General features: G+C 41.8%; 1 protein-coding gene across 1 annotated transcript in view; it reads left to right on the top strand.

Annotated features, from left to right (window-relative positions):
* Positions 1–14,920, top strand: part of LOC141082674 (embryonic protein UVS.2-like) — a 54,792-nt gene that overhangs the window by 10,361 nt on the left and 29,511 nt on the right. Inside the window, exons 8-11 of the mRNA XM_073566621.1 lie at positions 200–425; positions 973–1,091; positions 1,706–1,916; positions 13,402–13,576. Coding sequence (XP_073422722.1) covers positions 200–425; positions 973–1,091; positions 1,706–1,916; positions 13,402–13,576 — 731 coding nt within the window. The remainder of the gene's footprint in view (positions 1–199; positions 426–972; positions 1,092–1,705; positions 1,917–13,401; positions 13,577–14,920) is intronic.

Genomic DNA, 14,920 nt, shown 5'->3' with positions numbered 1-14,920 from the left:
AACCATCACTATGATCCAACTTACAATATTACTGTTTCCTTCTGTTGATGCTCATGACCTTTTTCTAAATCATTTCTATTGTTTATTACTCACACCAACTTATTAGACGTTGTTCTTTGCCGCTCTACAATGGAGTTGGATAGTTCTCTGCAGATTCATTATTAAGACCTAAATTATGATTTTTTTTTTATGATTTTAGGTTTCATTGAACTTTGTTGCCTTTGATGTCCAGTCATCTCCTAATTGTGCATCTGACTACATTATGATTTATGATGGTCCTACTAAGAGGTATCCTGCAATTATAAACAGAACTTGTGGCTCTGGAGCGGTCCCTCCAGTTATTGCATCTACCAACCAATTACTGGTTGAGTTTTCCAGTGATAGCAGTATTACCGGGATGGGCTTCAAAGCTTTATACAGCACAGGTACAGTGTTACCTTCTATTTTTGGCAATATAATTTAGTATACTGTTTTGTATTGATCAATAGAACTATAAGATCCAGATCCTTATTAATCTGACATCTCTATCAATTTTGCTCAAGAAAAAATGTCATTTTTACAAAATTGCACACAATAAAAGGAGACAGTCAGCACAGAATGAGTGTTCAAACCAGGTACAGGCGCTCGGTGCATCTTTCGCATGGCCAAACAGATTGGTGAATCTTCCCACCTACTTGTTTTCCATCTATCTCTGCCCTTTTCTGGCTGTCAATCAAAAGAGATATAAGGGAGGAGATAAAACGAAAATAAGTAAGTGGGAAGGTGCACTGATCTGTTTGGCCACGCCAATGGAGCTTTGAGTGCCTGTGCTTGGCTTGAAAAATCAATTTGCGCCATCACACTACCTTTAAGACATTACTGTTGAGTTGTGAAAGAAGTTAATTAAAACTTATTCAAATTTTTTTTTACTATTTTTTTTAAATATCCTATTTTTTGTGCTATATTATATTGTGGCAAGTTAATTTTTTACAGTTCAATGCGGAGGAACGTACTATGAAGCCTTAAGAAACATTACTTCCCCCAATTACCCTAATAAATATGGTGGCAACCTGAGTTGCAATTATACAATCACAGCTCCAGTTGGACGTAGGGTAAGGTTTTCTTGTTTCTCATTACAATCATATAAGTAAAAAGTTCTATAATCCACATTTTCAATGCATGAATTTGCCCCATGATTCATCACAACCATATTCAAGTTGTAGTTTTCTATTTTGTATGCTTTATTAATATCCATATGTTGGAATGTGATCCATTAGACCAAACTAAGGCTGCTTTCACACATCCGGCTTTGTGTCTCTGGCGCCGTGCGGCGAAAAGCCGTAGGGGCGGATCCGGGATGTGTCGGAGACACAGGATGCCTGTGTGGCCGGATACGGTGGCGCCCACATTTAAAAGAGCAGTGCAAGACTCACAGTCTCTGCGCATGCGCTGTGAGAAAAACCGGTCCGGCGCTGTCAAAAGTTGCAGCGAACGTTTTTTGCAGACGCCGGACGGCTACTTCTTGCCATATCCAGCAAAAAACGGATGCTCCGCATACCCATCCGGCACGGTGCAGCGACAATACAACTCTATGGGACAAAACCGGATCCGGTGCCGGATCCGGTTGTTCCAAATTTCGCTGCATCGTGCCGGATTCAAAAAGCCGGATGTGTGAAAGCAGCCTAAGTTTCACTAGCTAAAATGTATGCTTTGTATTTTTTTTCAGATTGTCCTGACCATCACTGAATTCCAGATGGAGGATGAAACTTTATGCATGTTCGATAATATACAAATCCAAGATGTAAAAACTAAATATGGACCATACTGTGGTGAAAGAAGCATCCCTGTCATTACCTCCGATGCCAATAGCCTGGTGATAACATTTTATAGTGATTGGAGCGAAGAGTTTAAAGGGTTCAAGGGGTCATATAAATTCAGTGAGTATTACAGCCTCATCTTTATATTTTCATTTAAGAGGACAATAAAAGAGGACCTTTCACTGGATTTTAATTGAAAACTAAGTACTTTCTCAAATTAGCACTGCTCCAATGATTCTGGAACAGCTTTCCCTTATATTACAAAATGTTGCCCTTCAGAAATAATGATGCACATTTTTCCTGCAACCATATAGTCATATAATACAGAACTTCCCTGTTTGTGTGTGGCCATGTTTATATTGGTCAGAGAAGAGAAATAAAGCACCCGCAGAATATTTGTGGTAGAGGTCTAGTTTCTTGATGGTAAAATCGGCACCATTATTACCAACAGGCAAAACCTTGGAACTGAAGGGTTCAGAAAAAAACAAAAAAGAACTGTTCTACAGTCATGGCCAAAAGTTTAGAGAATGACACAAATATTATATTTTCACATGATCTGCTGCCCTCTGGTTTTTATGTGTGTTTGTCAGATGTTTTTATCACATACAGAAATATAATTGCAATCATATTATGAGTAACAAAAGGTTATATTGACAGTTAGAATGAGTTAATGCAGCAAGTCAATATTTGCAGTGTTGATCCTTCTTCTTCAGGACCTCAGCAATTCTCCCTGGCATGCTCTCAATCAACTTCTGGATCAAATCATGACTGATAGCAGTCCATTCTTGCAAAATCAATGCTTTTATTTTGTCTGAATTTGAAGGTTTTTGTTTGTCCACCCATCTCTTGATGAATGACCACAAGTTCTCAATGGGATTAAGATCTGGGGAGTTTCCAGGCCATGGTCCCAAAATCTCTATGTTTTGTTCCCTGAGCCATTTAGTTATCACCTTTGCTTTATGGCAAGGTACTCCATCATGTTGAAAAAGGCATTGTTGATCGCCAAACTGCTCTTGGACGGTTGGGAGAAGTTGCTCTTGGAGGACATTCTGGTACCATTCTTTATTCATGGCTTTGTTTTTAGGCAAGACTGAGAGAGCCCATTCCCTTGGCTGAGAAGCAATCCCACACATGAATGGTTTCAGGATGCTTGACAGTTGGCATGAGACAAGACTGGTGGTAGCGCTCACCTGGTCTTCTCCGAATAAGCCGTTTTCCAGATGTCCCAAACAATCGAAAAGGGGATTCATCTGAGAAAATGACTTTACCCCAGTCCTCAGCAGTCCACTCCCTGTACCTCTTGCAGAATATCAGTCTGTCCATGATGTTTTTTCTGGAGAGAAGTGGCTTCTTTGCTGCCCTCCTTGAGACCAGGCCTTGCTCCAAGAGTCTCCGCCTCACAGTGTGTGCAGATGCACTCACACCTGCCTGCTGCCATTCCTGAACAAGCTCTGCACTGCTGGTAGCCCGATCCCACAGCTGAAACACTTTTAAGAGATGGTCCTGGCGCTTGCTGGTCTTTCTTGGGCGCCCTGGAGCCTTTTTGGCAACAAGGGAACATCTCTCCTTGAAGTTCTTGATGATGCTATAGATTGTTGACTGAGGTGCAATCTTTCTAGCTGCGATACTCTTCCCTGTTAGGGCATTTTTGTGCAGTGCAGTGATGACTGCACGTGTTTCTTTAGAGATAACCATGGTTAACAGAAGAGAAACAATGATGCCAAGCACCAGCCTCCTTTTAAAGTGTCCAGTGGTGTCATTCTTACTTAATCATGACAGATTGATCTCCAGCCCTGTCCTCATCAACACCCACACCTGTGTTAATGGAGCAATCACTGAAACGATGTTAGCTGGCCTTTTAAGGCAGGGCTGCAATGATGTTGAAATGTATTTTGGGGGATAAAGTTAATTTTCTAGGCAAATATTGACTTTGCAAGTAATTGCTGTTAAGCTGATCACTCTTTATAACATTCTGGAGTATATGCAAATTGCCATTAGAAAAAATGAAGCAGTAGACTTTGTAAAAATTAATATTTGTGTCATTCTCTAAACTTTTGGCCATGACTGTAGAATTAGTGGAGCAGTAGCAGTTGGAAAAGGATCTGAGTTTAAATTAAAAAATCCAGTGATAAGTTCTCTTTAAATATTCATTAATGGTTGAATAATTCAGTAAAAAGCTTAATATGGTGACAAGGGATGGTGTCATGGTGGCTCAGTGGTTAGTACATTTGCTTTGAAGTGCTGTTGTCCTGGGTTCAAATCCCACCAAGTACAACATTTCCTCTGTGCGTTTGCGTGGGTTTCTTCCCATGCCCCAAAGACATACTGATGCTGGTAGAAAATTTAGATTGTGAGCCCCATTAAGACCAAGAATCAATCACTTTAGTTTCTTGGAAATCAACTATAATCTGCGCTGAAACATGTTCGCAAGTTTTCAAATTCCCAGTGACACCCTTGCAGTGAAAAATATTCTTTACTCAGCGTCCATTCAAGTCAATGGTTTTCTTATGTGATGTATAACAGGACAGGTCTTCCAGAGTTAGACACTTATAATTATTCTTTATTATGGCCATGATATGGGGTTCAAAATTGAGGCAACCTCAGTTAACTCAAAATTCCACAATAAGGTATTCAAGAAACTTCAGAAAGTAATTTTATTTGGATTATCTTCTTTTGTTAGATGAGAGTGCAGATGATAAGTTCATCATAATATGACAATTTGCTGTATCCTGTTTTCTGTAAGCTAAAGTAGTATAAACAGCCTTCACTGAGGAAATGAGAATTACGTAGATCTTGTTGAATTCATTAAGTTGTCTCTGTAATTCCAGGTCCTTCTGAGTTCACCATTGAGGGAATGAGCATTACCCAATTCTAATTAAAATCAGTAGGCTATCTCTGTAATCCCCCCCCCCGGATACACTACTGAGAGATTGATCATAACCCAATTCTAATTAAAATCATTAGGCTCTCTCTGTAATTCCCCCCCACATACACTACTGAGGGATTGAGCGTTACCCAATTCTAATTAAAATCATTGGCTTTTCAATATAATTCTCAGATCCTTTGAGTCCACTACTGAGGAAATGAACATTAATCAATTCCAACTGAGATCATTAATGGCTAATAAAATAAATATTAAAATTCGAGAGTCCTCGGTATCAAAATGGAGGATACCAGAATGCATTGCTTCTTTATGGAACTTAAGACAATTATGAAGAAATAAATATTTAAATTGGATGGTTCATGGAATTCATGGATCCTTTTGATTCCACCACTGAGGAACTGAGAATTGTAAAGTTGTTGTTGAATTCACTGGGTTCTCTCTGTAATTCCTAGATCTTCAAAGTCCACCACTAAGTAAATGAGCAGTTCACAATTCTTTTTTAAACTATTGAGTTTTCGTCCATGTAATTCCTTGATTTTCTGTATCATACAGAGTGAGAGATGCTTTTATTCTAATTCTCACCTCTGATACATACACATGAGCCACCCAAATATTTTAGATCTTTATAATAAAAAAACTGTCACTGTCACGTGTGTCTGGACGCAGCGAGTATCGCAAGGCGAACCCATATGACACACGTGACCCTGGATACACCGCCTCAAGTTGGGCGAATTTAAATAAGACGTGCAGCTGGATACACAGCCTCCAACTGGCGAATTTAGGTATTACACGTATTTATACCTTAGTCTGGAAACCCCGCCTCCAGTAAGGCGAATTTAAATAATAAAGGGGAACCTGGGTAACATTAACAATGGTGGGCCCTTCGATAGGGAATAGGGACGTGGGGACCTCCTGCACTCCCCTGAGCCAGAGTCCCTGCACTCCTAACGTTCCCTATGCCGATTCCGCACTGGGCGACGCACAGGAACTTTAAAACCCTGACTCGCCTTGACCCTAAACCCTCACTAGTGAATTGGTCGGTGCGGAAACTAATCCCACCACTGCACTAAACACACACAAGACCAAAATTCCAGATACCCTGACAAGTCACAGTGCAGGGTCAGTTCTCTTCCTCTTACCCTAGTCCTGTGCTGCAGAACCATAACTTCAGCATGAACGGTTTGGCAGTGGATCAATAATGGTGTGGGGTGGCATTTATTTGGAGGGCTGCACGGTGTTGGGATGTGAGCACAACCCACATCTGTAGACGTCAGGCCCTCAGATCATCCTCATGGAGTCAGTTTTTAACCGCTTGTGCAGACACATGCACATTTGTGGCCTGCCTGCTGGAGGTCATTTTGCAGGGCTCTGGCAGTGCTGCTCCTGTTCCTCCTTGCACAAATGCGGAGGTAGCCATCCTGCTGCTGGATTGTTGCCTTCCTATGGCCCCCTCCACATCTCCTGGTGTACTGGCCTGTCTCCTGGTAGTGCCTCCAGCCTCTGGACACTACGCTGACAGACACGGCAAACCTTCTTGCCACAGCTCACATTGATGTGTCATCCTGGATGAGCTGCACTACCTGAGCCACTTGTATGGGTTGTAGAGTCTGTCTCATGCTACCACGAGTGTGAAAGGACAACCAACATTCAAAAGTGACCAAAACATCAGCCAGAAAGCATTGGTACTGAGATGTGGTCTGTTGTCCCCACCTGCAGAACCACTCCTTTATTGAGGGTGTCTTTATAATTGCCAATAATTTCCATCTGTTGTCTATTTCATTTGCACAACAGCATGAGAAATTGATTGTCAATCAGTGTTGCTTTCTAAGTCGACAGTTTGATTTCACAGAAGTTTGATTTACTTGGAGTTATATTCTGTTTAAGTGTTCCCTTTATTTTTTTGCGCAGTGTATAACGAAATGTATTCAATATGACTTTGGTTATATGGTTTTCTAATTTATCTTTATCCCTCTTTTCTCTACAGTATAATTGGAGATGACCACACTCTGGAATCCTCATTGTCCTGGAAATTACCACCTCTTTTCTGAAAATTTATCTGTGATGTTCTTAATTTTTTTATTTTAGCAAATTTTAGTTATTAATTATGATGGAATCATTAAAATTTTCTTTAGGGCCTCATATACACTCCTTTTTTTAATAAGGTACTCTAATAAAGTTTCTAATTGCATCTTATATGAAGCTCCATATTCAATTATTTTGAATGACTGAATATGTATGTGATTATGCAAAGGTGTGTGATAATTAGTGTTGAGCGATACCATCTGATATAGAGAAATATCCGATCGGATTGGATCGGCCCGATACAAAAAAAGTATCGGGTATAAGCCGATTCCGATACCGGAAGTCCCATTCAAGTCAATGGGACAGAAATATCGGAATGAAAAAAACCCCTTTCTTTACTTGCACATCCAGTTCGGGAGGGGGGAAGAGTGTGGGTGGTGCGTGTCGGTGTATGCGGGCGGGGTTTGTGCGGGCCTGCCGGGGGTCTGTACGGGCTTGCCGGGGTCTTGTGCCGGCTGCCGGGGGTCTGTACGGGCCTGCCGGGGGCTTGTGCCGGCTGCCGGGGGTCTGTACGGGCCTGCCGGGGGCTTGTGCCAGCTGCCGGGGGTCTGTACGGACCTGCCGGGGGCTTGTGCCAGCTGGCGGGGGTCTGTACGGGCCTGCCGGGGGCTTGTGCCGGCTGGCGGGGGACTGTACGGGCCTGCAGGGGGTCTTGTGTGTGTGCAGGCATCGTCCGATGGGACTACAAGTCCCATCGGGCGATGCCTGCTACAATGACAGTGATTGACACATAAGCCAATGATGGGACAGTATTAGTCCCATCATCCGGCTAATGTGTTGAATGTAAAAAAAAGATATTTATATACATACTACATATATACTACATTCATACAACTTACATACAACATGCTACAGACATACAACATACATACAACATATATACTACATTCATACAATATACATGCATAAATACTACATACATATATACTACATTCATACAACATACATACTACATATATACTACATTCATACAACATACATACATACTACATATATACTACATACATACATATAACATGCTACAGACATACAACATATATACAACATACATACTACATTCATACTACATACATACTACATACTTACTACATACATACAACATGCTACATACATACTACATTCATACTGCATATATACTACATACATACATATATATGCTACATTCATACAACATACATACATATAACATACATACAACATGCTACAGACATACAACATACATACAACACACATACTACATTCATACTACATATATACTACATTCATACAACATGCATACATACTACATACTACATACATACTACATACATACAACATGCTACAGACATACAACATACATGCTACATGCATACAACATACATTCATACAATACATACATACTACATTCATACTACATACATACAACATGCTACAGACATACAACATACATACAACATACAATACGTATAACATAGAGTACATACTCATCAATACTTGTCACATTGTTCCCCGAAGCCAGTGTCATCTATGAAAAAATATGAAAATAGCAAACCACCAAATACTTCCTGATACACAGAAATCCACGAGTGAGTGTCCCATGCCGATTTCCCGTGGAGAACAGCAGCATCAGCTGTTGCGACCGCTCTCTATGGGGCTCCAGGAATCCAATGACGGGAGGTAGATATCCTTCCGCACTGTATTCCTCCGTAGTGTGCATGTAGTGTGCATGTAGTATTGAATTTTTTTTGTTTTACATTCAACACATTAGCTGGATGATGGGACTACTACTGTCCCATCATTGGCTAATGTGTCAATCACTATCATTGTAGCAGGAATCGCCCTATGGGACTTGTAGTCCCATCGGACGATGCCTGCACACACACAAGACCCCCGGCAGGCCCGTACAGACCCCCGACAGCTGGCACAGGCCCCCCGGCAGGCCCGTACAGGCCCCCCGCAGTCAGCACAGACCGCCCATCATGATGCGCACAGACCGCACATCATGATGACATCATTTCAGCAGCCAATCACAGCCACAACAGTGGCTCATTGCATTATGGGGACTTCCGATTCCGGTATCCGATATTGAAAAAATATCGGTACTCAGTATTGGAATTCCGATACAGCGAATATCGGCCGATACCCGATATTTGCAGTATCGCAATGCTCAATACTAGTGATAATGCTTGCCATGTCAAGATCTGCCTGCCAAAGATATTTTATGAAGGCTCCAGTCCAATGTCTCAACACACAGCTTCCAATAAGAGCTTTCACCAATAACATCCTTCTATCCACCTAATTTTCTTTATCAAAATTATTTGTAGGTCCATTTGCTTGCTAGATCATACAGTCCTTTAGTTGAGCATCCACATTCATTTTTTCCTAAATGCCTTTTTGATATCCACTGTACGTGTTCATTAATGTTGCAAGAAGAAGTCTACGATCATATCCGGCATCTATTTGTACTAGCAGTGCCTTGAGTCGAGCATTGATCTCTGCAGTTAACCTTTTAAATGCCGCTGTCAATCCCTCACAGCAGCTTTAAAGGTATTCAATTTTGGGCATGCTTATTTTGGGACATCATCAGTCCCTAGCAATGTGATCATGTACTGCCATGGCAGCCGAGGGCCGACTGAAGGTATCTATAGCTACCAATTTCATATTCTTGTGAAGCCCAGAGATAAGTTGAAGTTAACAAACTATTAAAATTATTTAACCCATAAAGTAAACACCATAAAGAAAAAAAAAGCAAAACGCTAGAATAAAATGATCACCTCACTAAGCCAAAAATTACCCCTCATACATCTCAATTGAAGGAAAAATAAGAAAATTTTGGGTCTCAGAAAACTAAAATTGATTTTTACAAATGTCTCTTATTTGACCAGTAAAATAAAGAAAAAATATAGACGTTTGGTTTTGCTGCCAGCCCCAGACCATCACACTACCACCACCATATTTTCGGTTGGTACAATGTTGCTTTTCTGAAATGTTCTGTTACTTCTATCTTCCAAAAAGTTTCACTTTTGGCATGTAAGTCCACAGAGTATTCTCACAAAAGTCTTGGGGATCATCATGATGTTTTCTGTCAAAAGTGAGAAGAGCCTTCACATTCTTCAAACTCTGCCATGGAGGCCAATTTTGCTCAGTCTCTTTCTTATGGTGGAGTCATGAATAGAGATGAGCGAATATCTCATATTCGGTTGGGGTCACGTTCGCCAAATGAGCACATATTAATTCGGCGAAAAATCGCCAAACGTACCCGAACACCATTATAATTAAAGGGAGGCAAAAGCAAACGCATGCACAACACCTTAGAACGGCCCTAAATGCTGCCAAAACATATCAAATCAAGAACAGAGACCAGGAAAGTGGCCTCAATTCACCCACAAAACAAATTGCAGCATAGACCTGCAGCAAGTATCAGGGTCTGGGACAGCACTTACAGCTTTCCAATGAACGTCACAGTATGAAGAGGTGGGTGACGGATCAGTGTAGGGACCCTTTGCTGGAAGTCCTGATACCACATGCAACACCTGTACCTGCTTTCATGCAGAGCCACACACAGGTGGCACAAATATAAGTTTTCTAGACTACCATTGTCATAAAAATTTAAGAACAGTAACACGGGTAGTGGAGTGCAAGGAAAATGAGGCCTAAAGGTCTCGGAGGCCTACTGCTACAGGCAACATGCATGAAAGAAACCTAACCAGGAGTGTTCACATTTACAAAACTTATTGGCAGACATCACAAAGTGGCATCAATTTCACAACACTAGAAATAGAAAAATAGGGACAGACAAGTCTTCCACTACACCCAACCAGCACATGGACACTCAACAAGGAATGTTTACATTTAAAGAATTGAGTGACTTACCCCACAGAAGTGGCATCAATTTCACCAGAGTAGAAATAGTCAAATATGGACCAACAGGTCTTTCTCTAAACCCAATTCAGCAAATGGATACTCAACTATGGGTGTTCACATTTCCAAAAAATATTTATAGATACCACCAAAGTGGCATCAATTTCACCATAGTAGAAATAGTATAATAGAGACTGACAGTTCTTTCACTACACCCAAACCAGCACATGGAGACTCATCAAGGATTGCTTACATTTAAGAAATGAGGGCTTTACCCCACAGAAGTGGCATCAATTTCACCACACTAGAAATAGCAGAATAGGGACTGATAGACCTTTCACTACACCCAAACCAGCAGATGGACACTAAATAAGGAGTGTTCACATTTAAAGAATTGAGGGCCTTACCCCACAGAAGTGCCATCAATTTCACCCCCATAGAGATAGTCAAATAGGGACCAAAAGGTCTTTCTCTACATTCAATTCAGCAGATGGAGACTCGGCCATGAGTGTTCATGTTCACATTTCCAAAAATTATTTGCAGATACCACCAGAGTGCCATCAATTTCACCACACTAGAAACATTAGAATAAGGACCAACAGGTCTTTCATTATACCCAATCTAGCAGATGGACAGCTAACCAGGAGTATTCACATTTCCAAAACTTATTGGCAGACACCCCCAAAGTACCATCAATTTCACCAATAGTTCATTAGGGACCAATAGGTCCTTCACAACACCCAAACCAGCAGGTGGGCACCCAAACTGTAGTTTTCAAATTTTTAAAATTGAGGGCCTGGCACAACCGAAGTGGAATATTTTTCATGAGAATTGAAATAGTTTAATTGGGACTGACACTTCTTCCACTACTGCTAACACAGCAGATGTAGACCAACCATGACTGTTCAAATTTCCACAACTTTGTGTTAACAGCATCATTAGCAGACGCCACAGAAGTGACACTAAAGATATCACAAAGTGCAGTTAAGTGACATTAATGTGTCACACTACAAGTCTAGTTACTTAACGGTTAACTATATTTTTCAAAGTCCATGACAGTACCACCAAGAGAGGGGATCCACCCTTCAGGAACAGGAAACCTTCAGATACAAAAGGGCGGCACCTCTCCCATGCATCATTTGGATTACAGAGCACAAGAGGACATCCAAGGTTAATGGCAAAATTTATGTACAATACTATTACAACTAATTATTTATCACATGTGGACCATATAAGAGGAATAAGTGCAAACCTTAAAGAAGAAGGGGAGGGAATATAAGGGTGCTGTCATGGAAATACCGTTAACCAGTAAGTAACTAGACATTATTTGAGCGTCCATGACAGCACCACCGAGAGAATTACAGAGAGTAATAATTACTTAGAGAGGAACTACAGCCTGCAGCACCTTTACACCAAAGGAGAGGTATGAGAACGCGTCAAGGTCTAGCCTATAATGGTTGTAAAACTTGCTCGGAGAGGACCAAGTAGCTGCCTTACATATTTGGTCAATGGAGACTTCAGATCTTTCGGACCACGTGGTTGCCATGGATCTAGTGGAATGCGCCCTCAGTTTTCCAGGTGCCGACCTGCCCTTCGAGGTGTATGCTAGCAAAATAGCCTCTCTAATCCACCTAGCTAGTGTGTTTTTGACAGCCCTAATGCCCTTCCTGGCACCTTGAAAAGAGACAAACAAGGCATTCTCCTTTTTCCAGGAGTCAGTGACTGCTAGGTATTCTAAGAGACATCTTCTAATGTCTAGGGTGTGGAGCTTCTCTTCCTTTTGGTTGATTGGATTAGTGAGGAAGGATGGCAGGACTATTTCCTGTGTTCTATGGCAGCTAGAAACTACTTTAGGTAAGTATGCTGGATCAGGCCTAAGTATTACCCTATCGTCCCGGAATTGTGTACATGGATGAAGCCTGGATAATGCTTGGATGTCACTCACTCTTCGGGTTGATGTCAGTGCCACCAGGAAGGCTGCTTTGAGGTAAAGGTTCTTTATCAAGGCCTATGAGATGGGTTCAAATGGGGCCTTCGTCATGGCTGTGAGAACTAGGATTAAATCTCACGGCATAAACCTATCTCTATCGGCCTGGACCTACCCGCTGTTACACCCAGTCCCTGTCCTGATGCTGCGTCCAGGTCTACCGCTGCCCCCCGTTCTTGGCACTCACATCGTGCCTCGCACGCTCTCCATAGGCAGCAGCCGGCTCCCTCTGTGTCTCATGCTGCTGCTCAGCATTCAGGTCTCTCCCCTGCCCCCACCTCCTGGCGTCCTGTCGGCAGATCTGTAACTAAAGCTATTAGGGCACGCCTGCGTGCTCTCCTGCCTTCTTAAAGGGACAACGTGCATTTTTCAAAAAGGGCAATTATCCAATGGCAGCGCACTGGCTGCTATTTCTGGCCTCTCCTCCATAGGGATAGCGTCAGAGCAACGAGTATCAATCATCGCTACATCCGGTTCTCTTGCTAACCTGTCTGCGCTGTGTCTGCAGTCTCTGTTCATTCTCTAATGCTATCTGTCTCCTCAGAATATCAGCATCCTGGTTATATCTGCAACCATCTGGGCTGAAGCCATCCCGTTCTGCCAACAGCCATCCGAGTCTGAGGACTGTGTCAAGGTCACTAGAACCAGCTACTTACCAACTACCTGGATCCAGGACCCGTCTCATTATGGACTCTGCTTAATATAGAAAAATTCCTTCCAGAAAACCTGGGAGAGTGGTCTTTTCCAATGTTCTTCCATTATTATGAATTTACTCATTGAGCATGATCGCTCCTTGTTATCTAATATTAAAGAGAAGATCAAATTATGTGAACAAAAACTGAATGCTTTTGACGCTAAGTTGTTGGTTGAGCCTTTTCAGGCTAGATTAAAGTCCACCATTGACCAATATGAGAAGGGTATTATTGGTGGCAAGAAACATAAATTTAAATGGGACCAGTTGGACTTTAGAAATGGAAAGTCATATAGGTGGGTTCATAAGGGTAACAAGAGACGTATTTACCCTGACAACAGAAGTACCAAAAACACCCCCTTAGCAGTGGAATCACAATCCAGTGATTTTTTATCTTCGGAGCAAAGCGACACAGAAGGCGCTTTAGGAGGGGCAAGTGAAGAAAGAGATCCCAGAAAAATGACCAGGGGATATCAACGGTGGTCCCCCAAATATCAGAGGAACACTCGACAGAACCGGAGGCGGTGAAGTCTATTTTCAACCCTCCCCCTCCTACTGGTTCTTCAGGCGACTTGGGTAAGCTTCAATTTATTAATCTATCTGACTAGGAGCTGTCTGCTATTGAAATATCGGTACTTAGGCGAGGGTTGTCCTTTTGTCCCACAAATATGCTTGATAAATTTACTTTCATTAAAGACCTATATCTTTTTTGCCGTCAATTGACATTCAAATTACTTTATCACCAACCATCGGTTATTGATAGTCTACCCATGGAAGACAGACAAACTTTTAGAGATTTGGTTTCTTTGCTTGAAGAAAACAAAAACCCGTCTTCCAGGAAACGATTTTTGGGGAGGACACCGTCACAAGCAACTCCATCTCTGTCACTTTTTCCAGTGGTCCAGATATTCTTCGATTCAGTGTGTGGAGATATTCAATCCCTTGATATGAAAATCAATCATCTGAATAATGTGAGTAAATCTGGAAAGAAGGCTATTCGTGATTTGGGAAACAATAGGGATTTGGTGATTAGGGAGGCGGACAAAGGTGGCAATGTTGTCATCTGGCCTGTGGATTTGTATATCAAAGAAGCGAAAAGACAACTTAATAATTCTTTATGTTACCAGGTGCTTCCGTCGGACCCTAACTCTTGCTTCAAATCCAAATTGGACAAACTGTTACAGACTGCTTTCACACTTAGGTGCATTGACAAGAAAGAAAGAGACTTTTTGACTACCCACCACCCGAGAGTTCCCACATTTTACATGCTGCCTAAGGTGCATAAGTGTCTACGGGAGCCACCAGGTAGGCACATTGTGTCTGGCATCGGGGGTATCTTTGAACGGCCATGTATTTATGTTGACTTTTTCTTGCAACCTATAGTGACTTCTTTGGCCTCATATGTGAGGGATTCCTCTCATTTGTTAACTTTGTTCAAAGATCTGGTTGTTCCATCTAACATTATCTTGGTGACCCTCGATGTCGAATCTCTTTATACCTGTATTAGGCATGATTTGGGAGCCCTGGCAGTGTCCTTTTTTCCGGAACAACATTCTACTGGTAATCGTGGACATGATTCTTTCATCTTGGACCTCTTACACTTTGTTCTGGACAAGAATTACTTCGTGTTCGACCAAGTG

The sequence above is a fragment of the Dendrobates tinctorius genome, unplaced genomic scaffold (assembly GCF_039654945.1).
Source record: "Dendrobates tinctorius isolate UK_male_01 unplaced genomic scaffold, ASM3965494v1 ptg000019l, whole genome shotgun sequence".
Taxonomy (NCBI): domain Eukaryota; kingdom Metazoa; phylum Chordata; class Amphibia; order Anura; family Dendrobatidae; genus Dendrobates; species Dendrobates tinctorius.
Note: the sequence above shows the minus strand (reverse complement) of the source record. Positions and strands in the feature narration are given on the sequence as shown.